Source organism: Abrus precatorius, unplaced genomic scaffold, assembly GCF_003935025.1.
Source record: "Abrus precatorius isolate BTA unplaced genomic scaffold, Abrus_2018 Scaffold8, whole genome shotgun sequence".
Taxonomy (NCBI): Eukaryota; Viridiplantae; Streptophyta; class Magnoliopsida; order Fabales; family Fabaceae; genus Abrus; species Abrus precatorius.
Genome location: NW_020874428.1, coordinates 11,994,745 through 12,018,957, shown reverse-complemented (window position 1 = coordinate 12,018,957; position 24,213 = coordinate 11,994,745). Strand labels below are relative to the sequence as shown.

Below are 24,213 nucleotides of genomic sequence, written 5' to 3'. Positions count from 1 at the left end.
AAGTTAGTCTTGAGCCTTCATTAAAGATTCTAGTTGCTTTGCAAGGGCTGCCATTAGTTCATTAGTGGGCTGCTGCTCTCTGCTTGGTAAACTGGGGCAGTCTCTTTCCTCTTGATGTCATAAGAGTCAGCAGTGTGCCACTGATAGCTAGAAGATGCCATATCATCTATCAGCTTGTATGCATCATCTGGATCTTTTCTTATGAGGGACCCTCTTGCTGCAACATCAATTGTAACCCTGGTGAAAATTGATAAGCCACTGTAAAAGATTTGCACTTGTCTCCATGTTGGGAAATCATGATGAGGACATATCCTTAAAAGCTCTCCAAACCGCTCCCATGCCTCGAACAAGGATTCTGCTTCATATTGTTGGAAGCAACATATCTCCGTCATGAGTTTTAAGGACCTTGATGGAGGAAAGTATTTCCTCAAGAATTTTTGAGTGAGGTCTTCCCAAGTTGTGATGGAGTTGGCTGGGAGTGAGGCGAACCAAGCATTCACCTTTTCAAATATCGAGAACGGGAAAAACAGAGTCGAATAGCATCGTTGGAAACTCCATTGTACTTTATGGTGTCCGTCAATCGGAGGAACTTTGTTAGATGTAGATTGGGGAGTTCGTTAGGCATGCCCCCAAACTGTATGGAATTCTGAACCATGGTTATGAGTGCTGGTTTCAACTCAAAATTATTGGCTTCCACATTAGGAGCTGCGATGCTTCCAGGGGTGCCTCTAACAGTGGGTGTCATGTAATCTTGAATTGATCTCCTTCCTTCTGCCATTCTTGGCTCTCTCACTTCTTTTCTTTATCTACAAACTGTTCTTTCAATCTCTGAATCAAATAAACAAGCTGTAGAGCACTTAGAACGAGTGAACATACATTAAAAGAAATTGTAAACTAAAAAAAAAATTAAAATAAAATAAAAACGAAAATTATAAAATATAAAAGAAAAATTTAACAATAAACAAAACAAAATTAAAATAAAACACAAATTGCTCAAATCAATTAAACTTGAGATTTTCTAAATATTGAAAAAGCAATCCCTGGCAACGGCGCCAAAAACTTGTTCGGAGGACAAGTGTACCCCTCGAGAAGTAATACAGGGTTCTTCAATTAAGTTCCCGAAATATCGTCCCACAAGGATTGTTTTCCAATTACTAAGAATTTCTTAATTCAATTGTTTAAGCTTCAAAGATACGAGATTAATTAGAAACAAGAATTTATAAAATCAATTATAAAACTAAGAACTAAGAGTAAGGAATACAAATGCACGTCTTGGTTAAACTTATTGGAGAGGAACCTAGGGCATATGGGTTTTCTCATTCAATCCTTTATGTTATTCTTTTGTTTAACTCTAAATCTAATTTCCTTGTGATTACCAATCATTCATACAAATACTATTAAGACCCAATGGTCATGCAATATTAATATTCTTTTCTCTAAATTAATATCCCCAATGGTCATGCAAGACATCAATTTGAGAAAGCTTGAGGAACCTATGAACTTGTTAATTTAATAACGATTAGAAGAGAAAGATTGGTTTAGTCCACCTAATCCTTTATCTCGTTTTACCCTATAACTCTATTAATTAACCGAGGTACGGTCGCCTGACGATATAATTAATTAGGATTAAGAAAGAAACGCAATAGGATAAAATCTAATCACAAAATGGAAATCAAATTTAAATTCAAATATCAAAATTCCGTATATTCATGAACAAGTTCCCATAGCCCTAGCTATGGACTTAGTTACTCATGCTAAAGAAAAGAACTAAAAAAATCATAAACAAAGCCATAATAAAAAGAAATAGCAAACTAGAGTGTGAGATGTGTTCCCGGTCTTCAAGTACGATCGCTCGAAGCTCCTAGTCTCGCCAAGCTTGTGCCAAGGATCCCGTGCAAGAGAGACGAGATCAGATGTATTTTAGAGCCAAAGCCAAGATGTAAAAACAATTCCCTTAATGATGCCTTAGGTCTTCCTTTTAATAGGTTTTGAAAACCCTAAAGATTTTTCATAATTGGGTTTCTCGCAGATGAGCACGGCCGTGCAAGGCCTTAAGCACGATGATGAATCCACATTTTATTAGATTTTTATTTGTCATTTTAGTGTTCCTTAATAGAAAAAGTAGACTTATGAAGTGTAAATAACATAAAAACATCATTTTGGTCAAATTTCATCGGTTTCTTAATTTTTGGTTAATTTACATTGATTTACATAGATATAATTTTCAATTTTGATCATTTGAATAATTGTGCAGGAATTTCTAGACTCATTACATGGATTTTTAGCCTTTGAGAAATTTTGAGTTGAAAGTGACCACTTTCAGAAGTGATAGTGGACACTACAGCAAGCTAGATCCAGAGGGCAGGCCAGAGTAACCACTTTCAGAAGCAATAGTAGTGATCACTCCAGAGCCAAAGGAAGCACCCAGACCTGCGCATGTTTACTCTTGGAAACAATAGTAAACACTCCAGAGAGCCCCAAAGTTCAGGATCCTACGCGTGTTTACTCTTGTGAATAATAGTAATCACTATGCTCGTGTGTGTTTACTCTTGTAAATGATAGTAAAAACTATGCTCGAGAGTGTTCACTATCGTGAACGAGAGTAACTACTTTGAAGGCATCAACTTTTCTATTTATTAATTTTTACCATTTAGGGTAAGGGAGGAGAGCTTTTACACACTTTAAGATTGCTTACCAATTTAGGAACACTTGGAGAGCCTAGGGTGGCCTTGGGTGACAGCCAAGGGTCCAACCTAGGGTTTGATTTCCATTTTCTCCTTACTTCTCTTTGATTTTTGTATTGATGTTATTGATTTCTCTTTACTTTCACTTTGTAACTGTGAGACCCATCTTCATGGAGGGTTAATTTTCTTGTAATCTCTAGTGAGTTCATATGGATTCTTGAATTCTTGGGTTTTTGAATGTTAATGCAAATCTTTTTCTTCCATGAATTTCTTCCTCCCAAACTCTTGAATTGAGTTAATTGTTGAATGAGGGGAGCATTGTGTAATGAACCCTATTTTATTTTAAGGAAATTCTAAATTTGAACTGCTTAATTCTTGTTTAATTCTAAGATTGCGTAATCAAGGAATGAGAGATTGGAGTTCATTGGATTGCTTAATTCATATGAAAACATAAGGTTGATTTTCGCTTGTTAAATCAACCTAATTCTGGGAGGAGAGGAAGAGTATTAAATCTTGAGAGGAATAGGGATAGAGTTTATATGAATGAACTAGGGGTTACTACATTTTATCTATTGAACATTGCAATTTAATTTTCTGCTTATGTTGATTGAACTTGAAATCACAAAACCTCCCTTTTTTACTTGCTTTCTAAATATATTGCACACTATATATTTGATATTTGGTCACTCGTCCAATGATTCATGAGAGACGACCTAAGCTTGCATCCTATACTACATAAATTTTTCTGCATATTTTGATGAAGGTTGACGACAAATCTTTTTGCAAATGAGAAAATATTTCGTTCATCACACGACCGTGCATGGGCTCGCAACACCCCTGTGCTTGTTGGAAGGGTTTGGGCGTGTTGACTACTGCGAAGCTTTAATCTATTAATTTGGGCCCAGAATGCACCCAAAATCTACTTGCGGTCTCTTTATACCAAACTGCACAATTAATATATAAATTAGTGTAAAATCCAAATAAAATAAAGGTCAAATGTGAATATTTGAGCTGTAAAAGAGGGCCTAATTACAGACTTATCAGTTGATCACGGCGAGTTAACCGTGTCAATGGTGCAGCTATCTTCGCAAATCCCTCTATAAATCTCTGGTAGTAACCTGCTAGGCCCACAAAACTACGAATCTCTGTGGTTGTCTTTGGCTTTTCCCACTGCAATATCGCTTTAACTTTGGAAGGATCAACTGCAATTCCCATAGCTGAAATAACATGACCAAGGAACTTCACTTCCTCTAGCCAAAACTCACACTTAGACAATTTAGCATACAACTATTTCTCCCTTAAAACACTAAGTACAGTCCTCAAATGCTCTGCATGTTCCTTTGACGAATTAGAATAAATCAAAATATCGTCAATAAAGACTACCACAAACCGATCCAGAAAAGGTCTAAAGATCTGATTCATGTAGTCCACAAACACAACTGGAGCATTTGACTCCAAAGGGCATCCCTATATACTTATAATGGCTATATCTAGTGCGAAAAGCGGTCTTAGGAATATCTTCATTCTTCACTCGGATTTGATGATACCCAGACTTCAAATCAATCTTAGAGAATACCTTAGCACCTCTCAGCTAGTCCATCAAATCATCGACAACAGGTACTTATTCTTAATTGTTAACTTATTCAACTTGTGATAATCAACACATAATCTAGAACTTCTGTCCTTCTTTTTCACCAAGAGAACTGGTGCTCCTCAAGGCGATACACTCAGCCTAATCATCTGTTTTCGCATTAGATCCTCAATCTGCTCCTTAAGCTCCATCAACTCTTTCGGCGTCGTTCTATAAGGTGCTACAGACACTGGCTCAGCTCTATGAATCAAATCTATAGCAAACTCCACCTCTGTACATGGAGGTATTCCAGGAATATCCTCTGGGAAGATCTGAGGGAATTCCCGTACTACTGGTATTGACTGAAGGCTTTGCTCAATTTTTGCATTCATAACACCCAACAAAATAAAACAAGATACTTCCTCACCCAAGGATATTTCTACTTAGCGAGTAGGAATAAATTCAACATAGCCTTGCTGCTCTGGATAGATTAAACACCTTAGGCCATAATCAATTAGCACACGATTGGTAGTTAGCCAATCTATACCCAGGATTACATCTAACCTTGAAATCGAGATACAAATAAGATTTACTTTGTACCTTCGTCCCTCAATTACTATGGGACATCTAACACAAATTGTCGAAGTCTTGATCGAACTCAGAGTAGGTGTTGATACTAACAATTCACATCCTAGATCGCTCACTGGTAACCCTAAGTTTTTCACACAAATGTCTGCAATAAAAGAGTTCGTGGCTCCAGAATCAAACAATACAGAAAGAGAAGTACCTGCCACTACCGCTTCCCCTGAACGAGATCCATCGCCTGGGCTGCCTCTGATATAGAAGTAGTGAATACACGTCCCTCTGCTCTCGATCTGATTGTAGTCGGAGCTCTAGCCGCTTTAGACTTCACAACGTGCAAGGCGCTAGCAGAAGAGGAAATTGTCCCACTAGGCGTAGGACAGTCCTTAGCAAGGTGCCCTAGCTACTGCCACAAGAAGAAAACCCTAACATCAGCCTGTGGGCACTGGCTCAGGTAGTGTGGCTCACCACACCTGAAACATCTGACAATCTGTGGCACTAAGGCTCTAGGAGTGGAAGAAGTTGCTCCTCTAGGCTGAAATGAAGAAGTAGCAGTCCCTACTGGCACCGGGGCTGATGCTGCCGATCCCCTCTACTGAGATAGTCAAGACTGTTGTTGGCGTAGCGACCGACTGTAGGGGCCCTTCTTAGCACCCTTACCTCCATTACCATAGCTACTAGCGGCTCTATTAGATAAAGCCTTCCCAACTCCACCAACATCCTCAGCATTAAGACTCTCTATAATGGTGGCTTGATTTACCAAGTCAGCAAATTCCGTGATCCTGAGTAGGATCAAAATCCTCTTTATGTTAGTTCTCAGCCCGTCTGAAAACCTCTGACATCTCCACTCCTCCGAGGTCAGGTGAGAATAAAATTTGTAGAGCCGCTCAAACTGTATTGCATACTCATAAACTAATGAGTTTCCCTGCACCAAGTTTAGAAACACCTGCTTTTTGGCAGCATGAACATGAGAAGCAAAAAACTTCCCCAGAGAACTACTTCTAAACATAGCCCAAGTGATGACTTCACCTTGGGCCTCCAGCATAGCACGAGCTTTGTGCCACCACATCTTTGCGTCCCCTGTCAATATATACGTAGTATATAACACCTTCCTCTCCTCGGCGCAACCCATGGTTAGGAAGATCTTCTCAATCTCCCTGATCCAAAGTTCAACAGCATCTGGTCCATCCACCCCCGTGAATTAAAGAGGATCATTCTTCCTGAACTCTGATAACCCTTGGTATTCAGGAGAAGGTGCAGCTGAGGCAGTAGCTGCTGCTGCCTGCGCTGCAACAACAGCTTGGTTTGCAGCTGAATCATATCTAGACTTTGCCTCACAGTGGCTGCCATGGCCTTTATGGCGTGAGCCATTTGGTTCACGTCAGCAGGAGGAGGAGGGTTTGCAGCAGATCTTCTTGGTCTAGCAATCCTAATATACAGTCTAGCTTAGATCACTAATGTTTAACACATTCAATAATACCACCACATAGCTATATTCACAGATTCAGCTTACAGTGATATATTCATATTTAATATATCATAACAATTTAATCAATTTAGCACTGAGCATAACATCATATCAGCATTCACACAACATAGTAAACACACTTATCTCAGCAATCATTTACAACTTAGCTTAACAGCCTATTATTCACGCAGTACAACTCGCCTATAGCTCACCCAAGTATCATATAACAAGTTTTCTACATCTGTCGTGTTTGAGAACCGAGGTAATCAAGCTCGTTCCCTCACAACTTGATGAATAGAAATTATGATATATGATTCACAGCTAACACTCACATGCCTAATATGTAGAGTTGACGCCTAACAACCTCATCCCGTAGGTTTACTTAGACCATGCTCTGATACCACTAAAATGTCACGACCCCTTTTATAAGGAATCGACAATATTGTTTCTACACCACATACTTATTTAAGATACATAAATAATAGAGAATATAAGTATAAACATTCACTTCTCATTTAAAATAAACAAAGTTTCTTACAACAAATATCCAATAGAACAACATAATATTACACTTAGTTCATAATATTCAAACTACACAAAATTATACTACGTAGCTCCGTCTACATGAGATCTCAAAATTTAAAGAAAAAAGACTTTGATGCAAAATTACTCGACTCAATCGTCGTAGTACACACATAACGACATAGAAAGAAATGCAAGGGTGAGCTTACAAAAAAATATGAAATCGTATATATAGAGCAAAATATTACTCATAGCAACAGCCCCATGCATTACCATCTCAACTAATGCACGACATGAAAAATGGTTTCCAACTGGTTTTACAGCTGAAGTAATCCAGAAGGAACTGAGCCGGTCCAGGAGCGACCCATTCCTGTATCTGGATCCGGACAGAATAGACAGCAGCTCAGCATGAACTTACCGTTACACGTCTACCCATATAAACATGTAACTCATCTCTATAATGATGCAAAACATATATCTCAACATGATGCAGCACCGCTAAAATTGTCGTAACATCTTAGCTAAAATAAGTTTATGATAGATCAGTCAAAATCTTAACATTTTAAATCAATTAATAGTGGTTATAGCTTAGAAAATGGCTTTTATTCAAAAGATCTAACAAAATCATATAAAAACTTCGTGTAGTAGCATATCCAACCGTTCAAAATATGGTTCATAGGCTAAAATAAGCTCCCCTTACCTTAGAACGGTGACTCACTTCAGATCTACCGAATATTACTTATTTTATAGCAAGATTTACCATAGATTTGGCTTTAGAACGAAGTTTCTCCTAAGAATACCATGAATTTCTATGAGAAAGAGAAGGAGAGGAGAAATAAACAGTGAATCTAGCTTCAAACTTAAAGAAACTTACTTCAAATCCCTTAGAACGAACACAGAATCACAGATCTGGAGAGAAATCTAAGTTTAGGAGGGTTTAATATGAGAGAAAATAGTGATATATGGCCTTAGAACCTTTGAGGACCTTGGATAGGAGTGAAGAAATTAAATTTTCGTGTGAAACCCCCTTTTTATAGAAAATTTTTTAAATTTATTATTCACCGCCTTAAACATTGTTCACGCCGAAAACACTGTTTAGGATAGTATTCATGCCGGAAACAATGTGCACGCGTACTGTACACACACTATACGTGTATGTGACGTTAGGGTGACGTCATTGTTCACGTTTTTTTTTTAAGTAATTTCAAACTCCATCTAAATCTATTCTAATAGCAAATAATCCTTCAATTAACATTTAACAAGTATGAAATATTATAGATTACTCAATAATAGATTACAAGCCTGACAGTTAGCATTCACCATCTCATTTCCCCAAGATTACCCAAATCTTCTCCAGACTCTATACCCAGTGTATCGTTGTACTATTTACACTTATTCTTTTTCTCTTTCTCATCATTTATCATTTCCATATTCTTTTTATTGATCAACATATCATAATACATGTTTCAATTGAGATAAATTCGTGAATCACAATATATATTATAATACACCCTTCAATGTGCTATAATTTATATCGTAATCACCCTTTTAAAGTTACTTGGACTCATGCATCATATTCTTTCTCAGACATATTCCAATTACTCATTAATATATCACATGCTTTCAAAATCAATCAACACTTCAATCATTCCTATGAATCTACTCATATTGGATACATTTCAGCTATCAAATCAAATCTATACTTGTTGCATCATGCCAGTCTAACATAGAAAGTTATCATACAATATCACACAATGCAATCAATACAATATATCAATCTAACACAGAAATTACTATAAACATCACACTATACAATCAATATCATATGCCGAAGGCTTGACACCTTCAGACTCAATCTAACTCGTACAATATCAATATGGTCTTCTAACATAAAGTTCATTATTTTATATCCTTTATTACTTAACTCGTATATGATGAATCCATATTTTTACTAGTATTTTACTATTGTTTTAATCCATTTAATAAAGAAAATATGTTGCAAAAAGCAGAAAAACTTATAAAAATAGAATGATTGAAAGTTTTCTTTAAATATATAGTTATTTTAGCATTTATGTATTTTTTGTATAGAAATTAATAATTCAAGCATATTTTTGTAGAAAATTTTGAGCAAAGTTCATGAAGATGGAAGATCAATGGAAAGATAGAGGAAAAGTAGCAAGTCTGGACTCAAAGAACAAGGTTTATGGAGTTTGAGCTGGCGAAAGTGAGCGTTCTAGAGGACTTTAAACTCAGCCCAGTAGCGCGTTACCACTTTCGCTAGTGAAAGTGAATGTTCCAGAGAAGCTCCATACAGAGCGAGTAGCGCGTGATCACTCTCGTCAACAAGAGTGAACGTTCCAGAGAGACCTTTAGCTTTGCAATTATGCGTGGCCACTTTTACTCATGAAAGTGAACACACGCACAACTCAACTTCTAGTATTGCTCCCTTTTGCTTACCAGCAAAGGAAGACGTGCGAAACTCGTCTCAGGCCACTGAAACTCCTTGAATATCAGTACTAGGACTAAAAAGAAGGCTTTCTCACCACTTCTCCCCTTTTGGCACTTTCTGGCGCTTTTGGACCCAAGTTCCAGTTTTGGTCTCTTTTGGTCCCTTTTGCTTACCGGCAGTGGAAGACGTGCGAAACTCGTCTCAGGCCACTGAAACTCATTGAATATCACTCCTAGGACTCAAAGGAAGGCTTTCTCACCACCTTCTCCCCTTTTGGCACTTTCTGGCGCTTTTGGACCCAAGTTCCAGTTTTGGTCTCTTTTGGTCCCCTTTTGCTTACTGGCAGTGGAAGACGTGCGAAACTCGTCTCAGGCCACTGAAACTCATTGAATATCACTCCTAGGACTCAAAGGAAGGCTTTCTCACCACCTTCTCCCCTTTTGGCACTTTCTGGCGCTTTTGGACCCAAGTTCCAGTTTTGGTCTCTTTTGGTCCCCTTTTGCTTACCGGCAATGGAAGACGTGCGAAACTCGTCTCAGGCCACTGAAACTCATTGAATATCACTCTAGGACTCAAAGGAAGGCTTTCTCACCACCTTCTCCCCTTTTGGCACTTTCTGGCGCTTTTGGACCCAAGTTCCAGTTTTGGTCTCTTTTGGTCCCCTTTTGCTTACCGGCAAAGGAAGACGTGCGAAACTCGTCTCAGGCCACTGAAACTCCTTGAATATCAGTACTAGGACTCAAAGAAGGCTTTCTCACCACTTCTCCCCTTTTGGCACTTTCTGGCGCTTTTGGACCCAAGTTCCAGTTTTGGTCTCTTTTGGTCCCCTTTTGCTTACCGGCAAAGGAAGACGTGCGAAACTCGTCTCAGGCCACTGAAACTCCTTGAATATCAGTACTAGGACTAAAAGGAAGGCTTTCTCACCACCTTCTCCCTTTTGGCACTTTCTGGCGCTTTTGGACCCAAGTTCCAGTTTTGGTCTCTTTTGGTCCCCTTTTGCTTACCGGCAAAGGAAGACGTGCGAAACTCGTCTCAGGCCACTGAAACTCCTTGAATATCAGTACTAGGACTAAAAGAAGGCTTTCTCACCACTTCTCCCCTTTTGGCACTTTCTGGCGCTTTTGGACCCAAGTTCCAGTTTTGGTCTCTTTTGGTCCCTTTTGCTTACCGGCAAAGGAAGACGTGCGAAACTCGTCTCAGGCCACTGAAACTCATTGAATATCACTCCTAGGACTCAAAGGAAGGCTTTCTCACCACCTTCTCCCCTTTTGGCACTTTCTGGCGCTTTTGGACCCAAGTTCCAGTTTTGGTCTCTTTTGGTCCCTTTTGCTTACCGGCAGGGAAGACGTGCGAAACTCGTCTCAGGCCACTGAAACTCATTGAATATCACTCCTAGGACTCAAAGGAAGGCTTTCTCACCACTTCTCCCCTTTTGGCACTTTCTGGCGCTTTTGGACCCAAGTTCCAGTTTTGGTCTCTTTTGGTCCCCTTTTGCTTACCGGCAAGGAAGACGTGCGAAACTCGTCTCAGGCCACTGAAACTCATTGAATATCACTCCTAGGACTCAAAGGAAGGCTTTCTCACCACCTTCTCCCCTTTTGGCACTTTCTGGCGCTTTTGGACCCAAGTTCCAGTTTTGGTCTCTTTTGGTCCCTTTTGCTTACCGGCAGTGGAAGACGTGCGAAACTCGTCTCAGGCCACTGAAACTCATTGAATATCACTCCTAGGACTCAAAGGAAGGCTTTCTCACCACCTTCTCCCCTTTTGGCACTTTCTGGCGCTTTTGGACCCAAGTTCCAGTTTTGGTCTCTTTTGGTCCCCTTTTGCTTACCGGCAAAGGAAGACGTGCGAAACTCGTCTCAGGCCACTGAAACTCCTTGAATATCACTCCTAGGACTCAAAGGAAGGCTTTCTCACCACCTTCTCCCCTTTTGGCACTTTCTGGCGCTTTTGGACCCAAGTTCCAGTTTTGGTCTCTTTTGGTCCCTTTTGCTTACCGGCAAAGGAAGACGTGCGAAACTCGTCTCAGGCCACTGAAACTCTTGAATATCATCTAGGACTAAAAGAAGGCTTTCTCACCACTTCTCCCCTTTTGGCACTTTCTGGCGCTTTTGGACCCAAGTTCCAGTTTTGGTCTCTTTTGGTCCCTTTTGCTTACCGGCAAGGAAGACGTGCGAAACTCGTCTCAGGCCACTGAAACTCCTTGAATATCATACTAGGACTAAAAGAAGGCTTTCTCACCACCTTCTCCCCTTTTGGCACTTTCTGGCGCTTTTGGACCCAAGTTCCAGTTTTGGTCTCTTTTGGTCCCCTTTTGCTTACCGGCAAAGGAAGACGTGCGAAACTCGTCTCAGGCCACTGAAACTCCTTGAATATCACTCCTAGGACTCAAAGGAAGGCTTTCTCACCACCTTCTCCCCTTTTGGCACTTTCTGGCGCTTTTGGACCCAAGTTCCAGTTTTGGTCTCTTTTGGTCCCCTTTTGCTTACCGGCAAAGGAAGACGTGCGAAACTCGTCTCAGGCCACTGAAACTCCTTGAATATCATTCCTAGGACTAAAGGAAGGCTTTCTCACCACCTTCTCCCCTTTTGGCACTTTCTGGCGCTTTTGGACCCAAGTTCCAGTTTTGGTCTCTTTTGGTCCCCTTTTGCTTACCGGCAAAGGAAGACGTGCGAAACTCGTCTCAGGCCACTGAAACTCCTTGAATATCAGTACTAGGACTAAAAGAAGGCTTTCTCACCACTTCTCCCCTTTTGGCACTTTCTGGCGCTTTTGGACCCAAGTTCCAGTTTTGGTCTCTTTTGGTCCCCTTTTGCTTACCGGCAAGGAAGACGTGCGAAACTCGTCTCAGGCCACTGAAACTCATTGAATATCACTCCTAGGACTCAAAGGAAGGCTTTCTCACCACCTTCTCCCCTTTTGGCACTTTCTGGCGCTTTTGGACCCAAGTTCCAGTTTTGGTCTCTTTTGGTCCCCTTTTGCTTACGGCAAGGAAGACGTGCGAAACTCGTCTCAGGCCACTGAAACTCATTGAATATCATCTAGGACTCAAAGAAGGCTTTCTCACCACTTCTCCCCTTTTGGCACTTTCTGGCGCTTTTGGACCCAAGTTCCAGTTTTGGTCTCTTTTGGTCCCTTTTGCTTACCGGCAAAGGAAGACGTGCGAAACTCGTCTCAGGCCACTGAAACTCATTGAATATCATCTAGGACTCAAAGAAGGCTTTCTCACCACCTTCTCCCCTTTTGGCACTTTCTGGCGCTTTTGGACCCAAGTTCCAGTTTTGGTCTCTTTTGGTCCCTTTTGCTTACCGGCAGGGAAGACGTGCGAAACTCGTCTCAGGCCACTGAAACTCATTGAATATCACTCTAGGACTCAAAGAAGGCTTTCACACCAGCTTCTCCCCTTTTGGCACTTTCTGGCGCTTTTGGACCCAAGTTCCAGTTTTGGTCTCTTTTGGTCCCCTTTTGCTTACGGCAAGGAAGACGTGCGAAACTCGTCTCAGGCCACTGAAACTCATTGAATATCACTCCTAGGACTCAAAGGAAGGCTTTCTCACCACCTTCTCCCCTTTTGGCACTTTCTGGCGCTTTTGGACCCAAGTTCCAGTTTTGGTCTCTTTTGGTCCCCTTTTGCTTACCGGCAAAGGAAGACGTGCGAAACTCGTCTCAGGCCACTGAAACTCCTTGAATATCAGTACTAGGACTAAAAGAAGGCTTTCTCACCACTTCTCCCCTTTTGGCACTTTCTGGCGCTTTTGGACCCAAGTTCCAGTTTTGGTCTCTTTTGGTCCCCTTTTGCTTACCGGCAAAGGAAGACGTGCGAAACTCGTCTCAGGCCACTGAAACTCCTTGAATATCAGTACTAGGACTAAAAGGAAGGCTTTCTCACCACCTTCTCCCCTTTTGGCACTTTCTGGCGCTTTTGGACCCAAGTTCCAGTTTTGGTCTCTTTTGGTCCCCTTTTGCTTACTGGCAGTGGAAGACGTGCGAAACTCGTCTCAGGCCACTGAAACTCATTGAATATCACTCCTAGGACTCAAAGGAAGGCTTTCTCACCACCTTCTCCCCTTTTGGCACTTTCTGGCGCTTTTGGACCCAAGTTCCAGTTTTGGTCTCTTTTGGTCCCCTTTTGCTTACCGGCAAAGGAAGACGTGCGAAACTCGTCTCAGGCCACTGAAACTCATTGAATATCATTCCTAGGACTCAAAGAAGGCTTTCTCACCACCTTCTCCCCTTTTGGCACTTTCTGGCGCTTTTGGACCCAAGTTCCAGTTTTGGTCTCTTTTGGTCCCCTTTTGCTTACCGGCAAGGAAGACGTGCGAAACTCGTCTCAGGCCACTGAAACTCTTGAATATCATACTAGGACTAAAAGAAGGCTTTCTCACCACCTTCTCCCCTTTTGGCACTTTCTGGCGCTTTTGGACCCAAGTTCCAGTTTTGGTCTCTTTTGGTCCCCTTTTGCTTACGGCAGGGAAGACGTGCGAAACTCGTCTCAGGCCACTGAAACTCATTGAATATCACTCCTAGGACTCAAAGGAAGGCTTTCTCACCACCTTCTCCCCTTTTGGCACTTTCTGGCGCTTTTGGACCCAAGTTCCAGTTTTGGTCTCTTTTGGTCCCCTTTTGCTTACCGGCAAAGGAAGACGTGCGAAACTCGTCTCAGGCCACTGAAACTCCTTGAATATCATTCCTAGGACTAAAAGAAGGCTTTCTCACCACTTCTCCCCTTTTGGCACTTTCTGGCGCTTTTGGACCCAAGTTCCAGTTTTGGTCTCTTTTGGTCCCCTTTTGCTTACCGGCAAAGGAAGACGTGCGAAACTCGTCTCAGGCCACTGAAACTCCTTGAATATCATACTAGGACTCAAAGAAGGCTTTCTCACCACCTTCTCCCCTTTTGGCACTTTCTGGCGCTTTTGGACCCAAGTTCCAGTTTTGGTCTCTTTTGGTCCCTTTTGCTTACGGCAGGGAAGACGTGCGAAACTCGTCTCAGGCCACTGAAACTCATTGAATATCACTCCTAGGACTCAAAGGAAGGCTTTCTCACCACCTTCTCCCCTTTTGGCACTTTCTGGCGCTTTTGGACCCAAGTTCCAGTTTTGGTCTCTTTTGGTCCCCTTTTGCTTACGGCAAGGAAGACGTGCGAAACTCGTCTCAGGCCACTGAAACTCATTGAATATCACTCCTAGGACTCAAAGGAAGGCTTTCTCACCACCTTCTCCCCTTTTGGCACTTTCTGGCGCTTTTGGACCCAAGTTCCAGTTTTGGTCTCTTTTGGTCCCTTTTGCTTACCGGCAAAGGAAGACGTGCGAAACTCGTCTCAGGCCACTGAAACTCATTGAATATCACTCTAGGACTCAAAGGAAGGCTTTCTCACCACCTTCTCCCCTTTTGGCACTTTCTGGCGCTTTTGGACCCAAGTTCCAGTTTTGGTCTCTTTTGGTCCCCTTTTGCTTACTGGCAGTGGAAGACGTGCGAAACTCGTCTCAGGCCACTGAAACTCATTGAATATCACTCCTAGGACTCAAAGGAAGGCTTTCTCACCACCTTCTCCCCTTTTGGCACTTTCTGGCGCTTTTGGACCCAAGTTCCAGTTTTGGTCTCTTTTGGTCCCCTTTTGCTTACTGGCAAGGAAGACGTGCGAAACTCGTCTCAGGCCACTGAAACTCATTGAATATCACTCCTAGGACTCAAAGGAAGGCTTTCTCACCACCTTCTCCCCTTTTGGCACTTTCTGGCGCTTTTGGACCCAAGTTCCAGTTTTGGTCTCTTTTGGTCCCCTTTTGCTTACCGGCAAAGGAAGACGTGCGAAACTCGTCTCAGGCCACTGAAACTCCTTGAATATCAGTACTAGGACTAAAAGAAGGCTTTCTCACCAGCTTCTCCCCTTTTGGCACTTTCTGGCGCTTTTGGACCCAAGTTCCAGTTTTGGTCTCTTTTGGTCCCCTTTTGCTTACCGGCAAAGGAAGACGTGCGAAACTCGTCTCAGGCCACTGAAACTCCTTGAATATCAGTACTAGGACTAAAAGAAGGCTTTCTCACCACCTTCTCCCCTTTTGGCACTTTCTGGCGCTTTTGGACCCAAGTTCCAGTTTTGGTCTCTTTTGGTCCCCTTTTGCTTACCGGCAGGGAAGACGTGCGAAACTCGTCTCAGGCCACTGAAACTCATTGAATATCACTCCTAGGACTCAAAGGAAGGCTTTCTCACCACCTTCTCCCCTTTTGGCACTTTCTGGCGCTTTTGGACCCAAGTTCCAGTTTTGGTCTCTTTTGGTCCCCTTTTGCTTACCGGCAAAGGAAGACGTGCGAAACTCGTCTCAGGCCACTGAAACTCCTTGAATATCAGTACTAGGACTAAAAGAAGGCTTTCTCACCAGCTTCTCCCCTTTTGGCACTTTCTGGCGCTTTTGGACCCAAGTTCCAGTTTTGGTCTCTTTTGGTCCCCTTTTGCTTACCGGCAAAGGAAGACGTGCGAAACTCGTCTCAGGCCACTGAAACTCCTTGAATATCAGTACTAGGACTAAAAGAAGGCTTTCTCACCACCTTCTCCCCTTTTGGCACTTTCTGGCGCTTTTGGACCCAAGTTCCAGTTTTGGTCTCTTTTGGTCCCTTTTGCTTACCGGCAGTGGAAGACGTGCGAAACTCGTCTCAGGCCACTGAAACTCATTGAATATCACTCCTAGGACTCAAAGGAAGGCTTTCTCACCACCTTCTCCCCTTTTGGCACTTTCTGGCGCTTTTGGACCCAAGTTCCAGTTTTGGTCTCTTTTGGTCCCCTTTTGCTTACGGCAGGGAAGACGTGCGAAACTCGTCTCAGGCCACTGAAACTCATTGAATATCACTCCTAGGACTCAAAGGAAGGCTTTCTCACCACCTTCTCCCCTTTTGGCACTTTCTGGCGCTTTTGGACCCAAGTTCCAGTTTTGGTCTCTTTTGGTCCCTTTTGCTTACCGGCAAAGGAAGACGTGCGAAACTCGTCTCAGGCCACTGAAACTCATTGAATATCACTCTAGGACTCAAAGGAAGGCTTTCTCACCACCTTCTCCCCTTTTGGCACTTTCTGGCGCTTTTGGACCCAAGTTCCAGTTTTGGTCTCTTTTGGTCCCTTTTGCTTACGGCAGGGAAGACGTGCGAAACTCGTCTCAGGCCACTGAAACTCATTGAATATCACTCCTAGGACTCAAAGGAAGGCTTTCTCACCACCTTCTCCCCTTTTGGCACTTTCTGGCGCTTTTGGACCCAAGTTCCAGTTTTGGTCTCTTTTGGTCCCTTTTGCTTACCGGCATGGAAGACGTGCGAAACTCGTCTCAGGCCACTGAAACTCATTGAATATCACTCCTAGGACTCAAAGGAAGGCTTTCTCACCACCTTCTCCCCTTTTGGCACTTTCTGGCGCTTTTGGACCCAAGTTCCAGTTTTGGTCTCTTTTGGTCCCCTTTTGCTTACCGGCAAAGGAAGACGTGCGAAACTCGTCTCAGGCCACTGAAACTCCTTGAATATCAGTACTAGGACTAAAAGAAGGCTTTCTCACCAGCTTCTCCCCTTTTGGCACTTTCTGGCGCTTTTGGACCCAAGTTCCAGTTTTGGTCTCTTTTGGTCCCCTTTTGCTTACCGGCAAAGGAAGACGTGCGAAACTCGTCTCAGGCCACTGAAACTCCTTGAATATCAGTACTAGGACTAAAAGAAGGCTTTCTCACCACCTTCTCCCCTTTTGGCACTTTCTGGCGCTTTTGGACCCAAGTTCCAGTTTTGGTCTCTTTTGGTCCCTTTTGCTTACGGCAGGGAAGACGTGCGAAACTCGTCTCAGGCCACTGAAACTCATTGAATATCACTCCTAGGACTCAAAGGAAGGCTTTCTCACCACCTTCTCCCCTTTTGGCACTTTCTGGCGCTTTTGGACCCAAGTTCCAGTTTTGGTCTCTTTTGGTCCCCTTTTGCTTACCGGCAAAGGAAGACGTGCGAAACTCGTCTCAGGCCACTGAAACTCATTGAATATCACTCCTAGGACTCAAAGGAAGGCTTTCTCACCACCTTCTCCCCTTTTGGCACTTTCTGGCGCTTTTGGACCCAAGTTCCAGTTTTGGTCTCTTTTGGTCCCCTTTTGCTTACTGGCAGTGGAAGACGTGCGAAACTCGTCTCAGGCCACTGAAACTCATTGAATATCACTCCTAGGACTCAAAGGAAGGCTTTCTCACCACCTTCTCCCCTTTTGGCACTTTCTGGCGCTTTTGGACCCAAGTTCCAGTTTTGGTCTCTTTTGGTCCCTTTTGCTTACCGGCAAAGGAAGACGTGCGAAACTCGTCTCAGGCCACTGAAACTCATTGAATATCACTCTAGGACTCAAAGGAAGGCTTTCTCACCACCTTCTCCCCTTTTGGCACTTTCTGGCGCTTTTGGACCCAAGTTCCAGTTTTGGTCTCTTTTGGTCCCCTTTTGCTTACGGCAAGGAAGACGTGCGAAACTCGTCTCAGGCCACTGAAACTCATTGAATATCACTCCTAGGACTCAAAGAAGGCTTTCTCACCACCTTCTCCCCTTTTGGCACTTTCTGGCGCTTTTGGACCCAAGTTCCAGTTTTGGTCTCTTTTGGTCCCTTTTGCTTACGGCATGGAAGACGTGCGAAACTCGTCTCAGGCCACTGAAACTCATTGAATATCACTCCTAGGACTCAAAGGAAGGCTTTCTCACCACCTTCTCCCCTTTTGGCACTTTCTGGCGCTTTTGGACCCAAGTTCCAGTTTTGGTCTCTTTTGGTCCCCTTTTGCTTACCGGCAAAGGAAGACGTGCGAAACTCGTCTCAGGCCACTGAAACTCCTTGAATATCAGTACTAGGACTAAAAGAAGGCTTTCTCACCAGCTTCTCCCCTTTTGGCACTTTCTGGCGCTTTTGGACCCAAGTTCCAGTTTTGGTCTCTTTTGGTCCCCTTTTGCTTACCGGCAAAGGAAGACGTGCGAAACTCGTCTCAGGCCACTGAAACTCCTTGAATATCAGTACTAGGACTAAAAGAAGGCTTTCTCACCACCTTCTCCCCTTTTGGCACTTTCTGGCGCTTTTGGACCCAAGTTCCAGTTTTGGTCTCTTTTGGTCCCCTTTTGCTTACTGGCAGAGGAAGACGTGCGAAACTCGTCTCAGGCCACTGAAACTCATTGAATATCACTCCTAGGACTCAAAGGAAGGCTTTCTCACCACCTTCTCCCCTTTTGGCACTTTCTGGCGCTTTTGGACCCAAGTTCCAGTTTTGGTCTCTTTTGGTCCCCTTTTGCTTACTGGCAAAGGAAGACGTGCGAAACTCGTCTCAGGCCACTGAAACTCCTTGAATATCAGTACTAGGACTAAAAGAAGGCTTTCTCACCACCTTCTCCCCTTTTGGCACTTTCTGGCGCTTTTGGACCCAAGTTCCAGTTTTGGTCTCTTTTGGTCCCCTTTTGCTTACTGGCAGTGGAAGACGTGCGAAACTCGTCTCAGGCCACTGAAACTCATTGAATATCACTCCTAGGACTCAAAGGAAGGCTTTCTCACCACCTTCTCCCCTTTTGGCACTTTCTGGCGCTTTTGGACCCAAGTTCCAGTTTTGGTCTCTTTTGGTCCCCTTTTGCTTACCGGCAAAGGAAGACGTGCGAAACTCGTCTCAGGCCACTGAAACTCCTTGAATATCAGTACTAGGACTAAAAGAAGGCTTTCTCACCAGCTTCTCCCCTTTTGGCACTTTCTGGCGCTTTTGGACCCAAGTTCCAGTTTTGGTCTCTTTTGGTCCCCTTTTGCTTACCGGCAAAGGAAGACGTGCGAAACTCGTCTCAGGCCACTGAAACTCCTTGAATATCAGTACTAGGACTAAAAGAAGGCTTTCTCACCACCTTCTCCCCTTTTGGCACTTTCTGGCGCTTTTGGACCCAAGTTCCAGTTTTGGTCTCTTTTGGTCCCCTTTTGCTTACGGCAGAGGAAGACGTGCGAAACTCGTCTCAGGCCACTGAAACTCATTGAATATCACTCCTAGGACTCAAAGGAAGGCTTTCTCACCACCTTCTCCCCTTTTGGCACTTTCTGGCGCTTTTGGACCCAAGTTCCAGTTTTGGTCTCTTTTGGTCCCCTTTTGCTTACCGGCAAAGGAAGACGTGCGAAACTCGTCTCAGGCCACTGAAACTCCTTGAATATCAGTACTAGGACTAAAAGAAGGCTTTCTCACCACCTTCTCCCCTTTTGGCACTTTCTGGCGCTTTTGGACCCAAGTTCCAGTTTTGGTCTCTTTTGGTCCCCTTTTGCTTACCGGCAAAGGAAGACGTGCGAAACTCGTCTCAGGCCACTGAAACTCCTTGAATATCAGTACTAGGACTAAAAGAAGGCTTTCTCACCAGCTTCTCCCCTTTTGGCACTTTCTGGCGCTTTTGGACCCAAGTTCCAGTTTTGGTCTCTTTTGGTCCCCTTTTGCTTACCGGCAAAGGAAGACGTGCGAAACTCGTCTCAGGCCACTGAAACTCCTTGAATATCAGTACTAGGACTAAAAGAAGGCTTTCTCACCACCTTCTCCCCTTTTGGCACTTTCTGGCGCTTTTGGACCCAAGTTCCAGTTTTGGTCTCTTTTGGTCCCTTTTGCTTACCGGCAAAGGAAGACGTGCGAAACTCGTCTCAGGCCACTGAAACTCATTGAATATCACTCCTAGGACTCAAAGGAAGGCTTTCTCACCACCTTCTCCCCTTTTGGCACTTTCTGGCGCTTTTGGACCCAAGTTCCAGTTTTGGTCTCTTTTGGTCCCCTTTTGCTTACTGGCAAAGGAAGACGTGCGAAACTCGTCTCAGGCCACTGAAACTCCTTGAATATCAGTACTAGGACTAAAAGAAGGCTTTCTCACCAGCTTCTCCCCTTTTGGCACTTTCTGGCGCTTTTGGACCCAAGTTCCAGTTTTGGTCTCTTTTGGTCCCCTTTTGCTTACCGGCAAAGGAAGACGTGCGAAACTCGTCTCAGGCCACTGAAACTCATTGAATATCAGTACTAGGACTAAAAGAAGGCTTTCTCACCACCTTCTCCCCTTTTGGCACTTTCTGGCGCTTTTGGACCCAAGTTCCAGTTTTGGTCTCTTTTGGTCCCCTTTTGCTTACCGGCAAAGGAAGACGTGCGAAACTCGTCTCAGGCCACTGAAACTCCTTGAATATCAGTACTAGGACTAAAAGAAGGCTTTCTCACCAGCTTCTCCCCTTTTGGCACTTTCTGGCGCTTTTGGACCCAAGTTCCAGTTTTGGTCTCTTTTGGTCCCCTTTTGCTTACCGGCAAAGGAAGACGTGCGAAACTCGTCTCAGGCCACTGAAACTCCTTGAATATCAGTACTAGGACTAAAAGAAGGCTTTCTCACCACCTTCTCCCCTTTTGGCACTTTCTGGCGCTTTTGGACCCAAGTTCCAGTTTTGGTCTCTTTTGGTCCCCTTTTGCTTACTGGTAGTGGAAGACGTGCGAAACTCGTCTCAGGCCACTGAAACTCATTGAATATCACTCCTAGGACTCAAAGGAAGGCTTTCTCACCACCTTCTCCCCTTTTGGCACTTTCTGGCGCTTTTGGACCCAAGTTCCAGTTTTGGTCTCTTTTGGTCCCCTTTTGCTTACCGGCAAAGGAAGACGTGCGAAACTCGTCTCAGGCCACTGAAACTCCTTGAATATAGTACTAGGACTAAAAGAAGGCTTTCTCACCAGCTTCTCCCCTTTTGGCACTTTCTGGCGCTTTTGGACCCAAGTTCCAGTTTTGGTCTCTTTTGGTCCCCTTTTGCTTACCGGCAAAGGAAGACGTGCGAAACTCGTCTCAGGCCACTGAAACTCCTTGAATATCAGTACTAGGACTAAAAGAAGGCTTTCTCACCACCTTCTCCCCTTTTGGCACTTTCTGGCGCTTTTGGACCCAAGTTCCAGTTTTGGTCTCTTTTGGTCCCCTTTTGCTTACCGGCAAAGGAAGACGTGCGAAACTCGTCTCAGGCCACTGAAACTCATTGAATATCACTCCTAGGACTCAAAGGAAGGCTTTCTCACCACCTTCTCCCCTTTTGGCACTTTCTGGCGCTTTTGGACCCAAGTTCCAGTTTTGGTCTCTTTTGGTCCCCTTTTGCTTACTGGCAGTGGAAGACGTGCGAAACTCGTCTCAGGCCACTGAAACTCATTGAATATCACTCCTAGGACTCAAAGGAAGGCTTTCTCACCACCTTCTCCCTTTTGGCACTTTCTGGCGCTTTTGGACCCAAGTTCCAGTTTTGGTCTCTTTTGGTCCCCTTTTGCTTACCGGCAAAGGAAGACGTGCGAAACTCGTCTCAGGCCACTGAAACTCATTGAATATCACTCCTAGGACTCAAAGGAAGGCTTTCTCACCACCTTCTCCCCTTTTGGCACTTTCTGGCGCTTTTGGACCCAAGTTCCAGTTTTGGTCTCTTTTGGTCCCCTTTTGCTTACGGCAAAGGAAGACGTGCGAAACTCGTCTCAGGCCACTGAAACTCCTTGAATATCATCCTAGGACTCAAAGGAAGGCTTTCACACAGCTTCTCCCTTTTGGCACTTTCTGGCGCTTTTGGACCCAAGTTCCAGTTTTGGTCTCTTTTGGTCCCCTTTTGCTTACCGGCAAAGGAAGACGTGCGAAACTCGTCTCAGGCCACTGAAACTCATTGAATATCACTCCTAGGACTCAAAGGAAGGCTTTCTCACCAGCTTCTCCCCTTTTGGCACTTTCTGGCGCTTTTGGACCCAAGTTCCAGTTTTGGTCTCTTTTGGTCCCCTTTTGCTTACCGGCAAAGGAAGACGTGCGAAACTCGTCTCAGGCCACTGAAACTCCTTGAATATCACTCCTAGGACTAAAAGAAGGCTTTCACACCAGCTTCTCCCCTTTTGGCACTTTCTGGCGCTTTTGGACCCAAGTTCCAGTTTTGGTCTCTTTTGGTCCCCTTTTGCTTACCGCAAAGGAAGAATGCGAAACTCGTCTCAGCCATGAAACTCCTTGAATATCAATACTAGGATCAAAGGAAGGCTTTCACACAAGCTTCTCCCCTTTTGGTACTTTCTAGCGCTTTTGGACCCAAGTTTCAGTTTTGGTCTCTTTCGGTCTCCTTTTGCTTACCGGCAATGGAAGACATGCGAAACTCGTCTCAGGCCACTGAAACTCATTTAATATTACTCCTAGGACTCAAAGGAAGGCTTTCTCACCACCTTCTCCCCTTTTGGCACTTTCTGGCGCTTTTGGACCCAAGTTCCAGTTTTGGTCTCTTTTGGTCCCCTTTTGCTTACTGGTAGTGGAAGACATGCGAAACTCGTCTCAGGCCCTTGAAACTCATTGAATATAACTCCTACGACTCAAAGGAAGGCGCTTTTGGACCCAAGTTCCAGTTTTGGTCTCTTTTGGTCCCCTTTTGCTTACTGGTAGTGGAAGACGTGCGAAACTCGTCTCAGGCCACTGAAACTCATTGAATATCACTCCTAGGACTCAAAGGAAGGCTTTCTCACCACCTTCTCCCCTTTTGGCACTTTCTGGCGCTTTTGGACCCAAGTTCCAGTTTTGGTCTCTTTTGGTCCCTTTTGCTTACCGGCAGTGGAAGACGTGCGAAACTCGTCTCAGGCCACTGAAACTCATTGAATATCACTCCTAGGACTCAAAGGAAGGCTTTCTCACCACCTTCTCCCTTTTGGCACTTTCTGGCGCTTTTGGACCCAAGTTCCAGTTTTGGTCTCTTTTGGTCCCCTTTTGCTTACTGGCATGGAAGACGTGCGAAACTCGTCTCAGGCCACTGAAACTCATTGAATATCACTCCTAGGATTCAAAGGAAGGCTTTCTCACCACCTTCTCCCCTTTTGGCACTTTCTGGCGCTTTTGGACCCAAGTTCCAGTTTTGTCTCTTTTGGTCCCTTTTGCTTACCGGCAGTGAAGACGTGCGAAACTCGTCTCAGGCCACTGAAACTCATTGAATATCACTCCTAGGACTCAAAGGAAGGCTTTCTCACCACCTTCTCCCTTTTGGCACTTTCTGGCGCTTTTGGACCCAAGTTCCAGTTTTGGTCTCTTTTGGTCCCCTTTTGCTTACCGGCAAAGGAAGACGTGCGAAACTCGTCTCAGGCCACTGAAACTCCTTGAATATCACTCCTAGGACTCAAAGGAAGGCTTTCTCACCACCTTCTCCCTTTTGGCACTTTCTGGCGCTTTTGGACCCAAGTTCCAGTTTTGGTCTCTTTTGGTCCCCTTTTGCTTACCGGCAAAGGAAGATGTGCGAAACTCGTCTCAGGCCACTGAAACTCCTTGAATATCAGTACTAGGACTAAAAGAAGGCTTTCTCACCACTTTCTCCCCTTTTGGCACTTTCTGGCGCTTTTGGACCCAAGTTCCAGTTTTGGTCTCTTTTGGTCCCCTTTTGCTTACGGCAAAGGAAGACGTGCGAAACTCGTCTCAGGCCACTGAAACTCCTTGAATATCACTCCTAGGACTCAAAGGAAGGCTTTCTCACCACCTTTTCCCCTTTTGGCACTTTCTGGCGCTTTTGGACCCAAGTTCCAGTTTTGGTCTCTTTTGGTCCCCTTTTGCTTACCGGCAAAGGAAGACGTGCGAAACTCGTCTCAGGCCACTGAAACTCCTTGAATATCACTCCTAGGACTAAAAGAAGGCTTTCTCACCACCTTCTCCCCTTTTGGCACTTTCTGGCACTTTTGGACCCAAGTTCCAGTTTTGGTCTCTTTTGGTCCCTTTTGCTTACAGCAAAGGAAGACGTGCGAAACTCGTCTCAGGCCACTGAAACTCCTTGAATATCACTACTAGGACTCAAAGGAAGGCTTTCACACAGCTTCTCCCCTTTTGGCACTTTCTGGCGCTTTTGGACCCAAGTTCCAGTTTTGGTCTCTTTTGGTCCCCTTTTGCTTACCGGCAAAGGGAGACGTGGAAACTGTCTCAGCCACTGAAACTCTTGAATATCATACTAGGTTCAAAGGAAGGC

The 24,213-nt window shown here is 44.2% G+C and overlaps 1 protein-coding gene and 1 non-coding gene across 2 annotated transcripts; one reads left to right on the top strand and one right to left on the bottom strand.

Moving 5' to 3' along the window:
• The first annotated feature begins 291 nt into the window (after nt 1-291).
• Nucleotides 292-398, top strand: LOC113848711. Its single transcript, XR_003501972.1, has one exon. It is a non-coding gene; the product is annotated as a small nucleolar RNA R71 (small nucleolar RNA).
• Nucleotides 399-5,440: 5,042 nt separating this feature from the next.
• On the bottom strand, nt 5,441-5,968 carry LOC113874227. The gene has a single exon (XM_027512456.1). The coding sequence runs from the start codon at nt 5,966-5,968 to the stop codon at nt 5,441-5,443; it is 528 nt and encodes a 175-aa protein (XP_027368257.1).
• Nucleotides 5,969-24,213: the final 18,245 nt, after the last annotated feature.

Excerpts from the sequence above, each read along its gene's own strand:
- LOC113874227 (XM_027512456.1), bottom strand. The coding sequence starts at position 5,968 with ATGGGTTGCGCCGAGGAGAGGAAGGTGTTATATACTACGTATATATTG.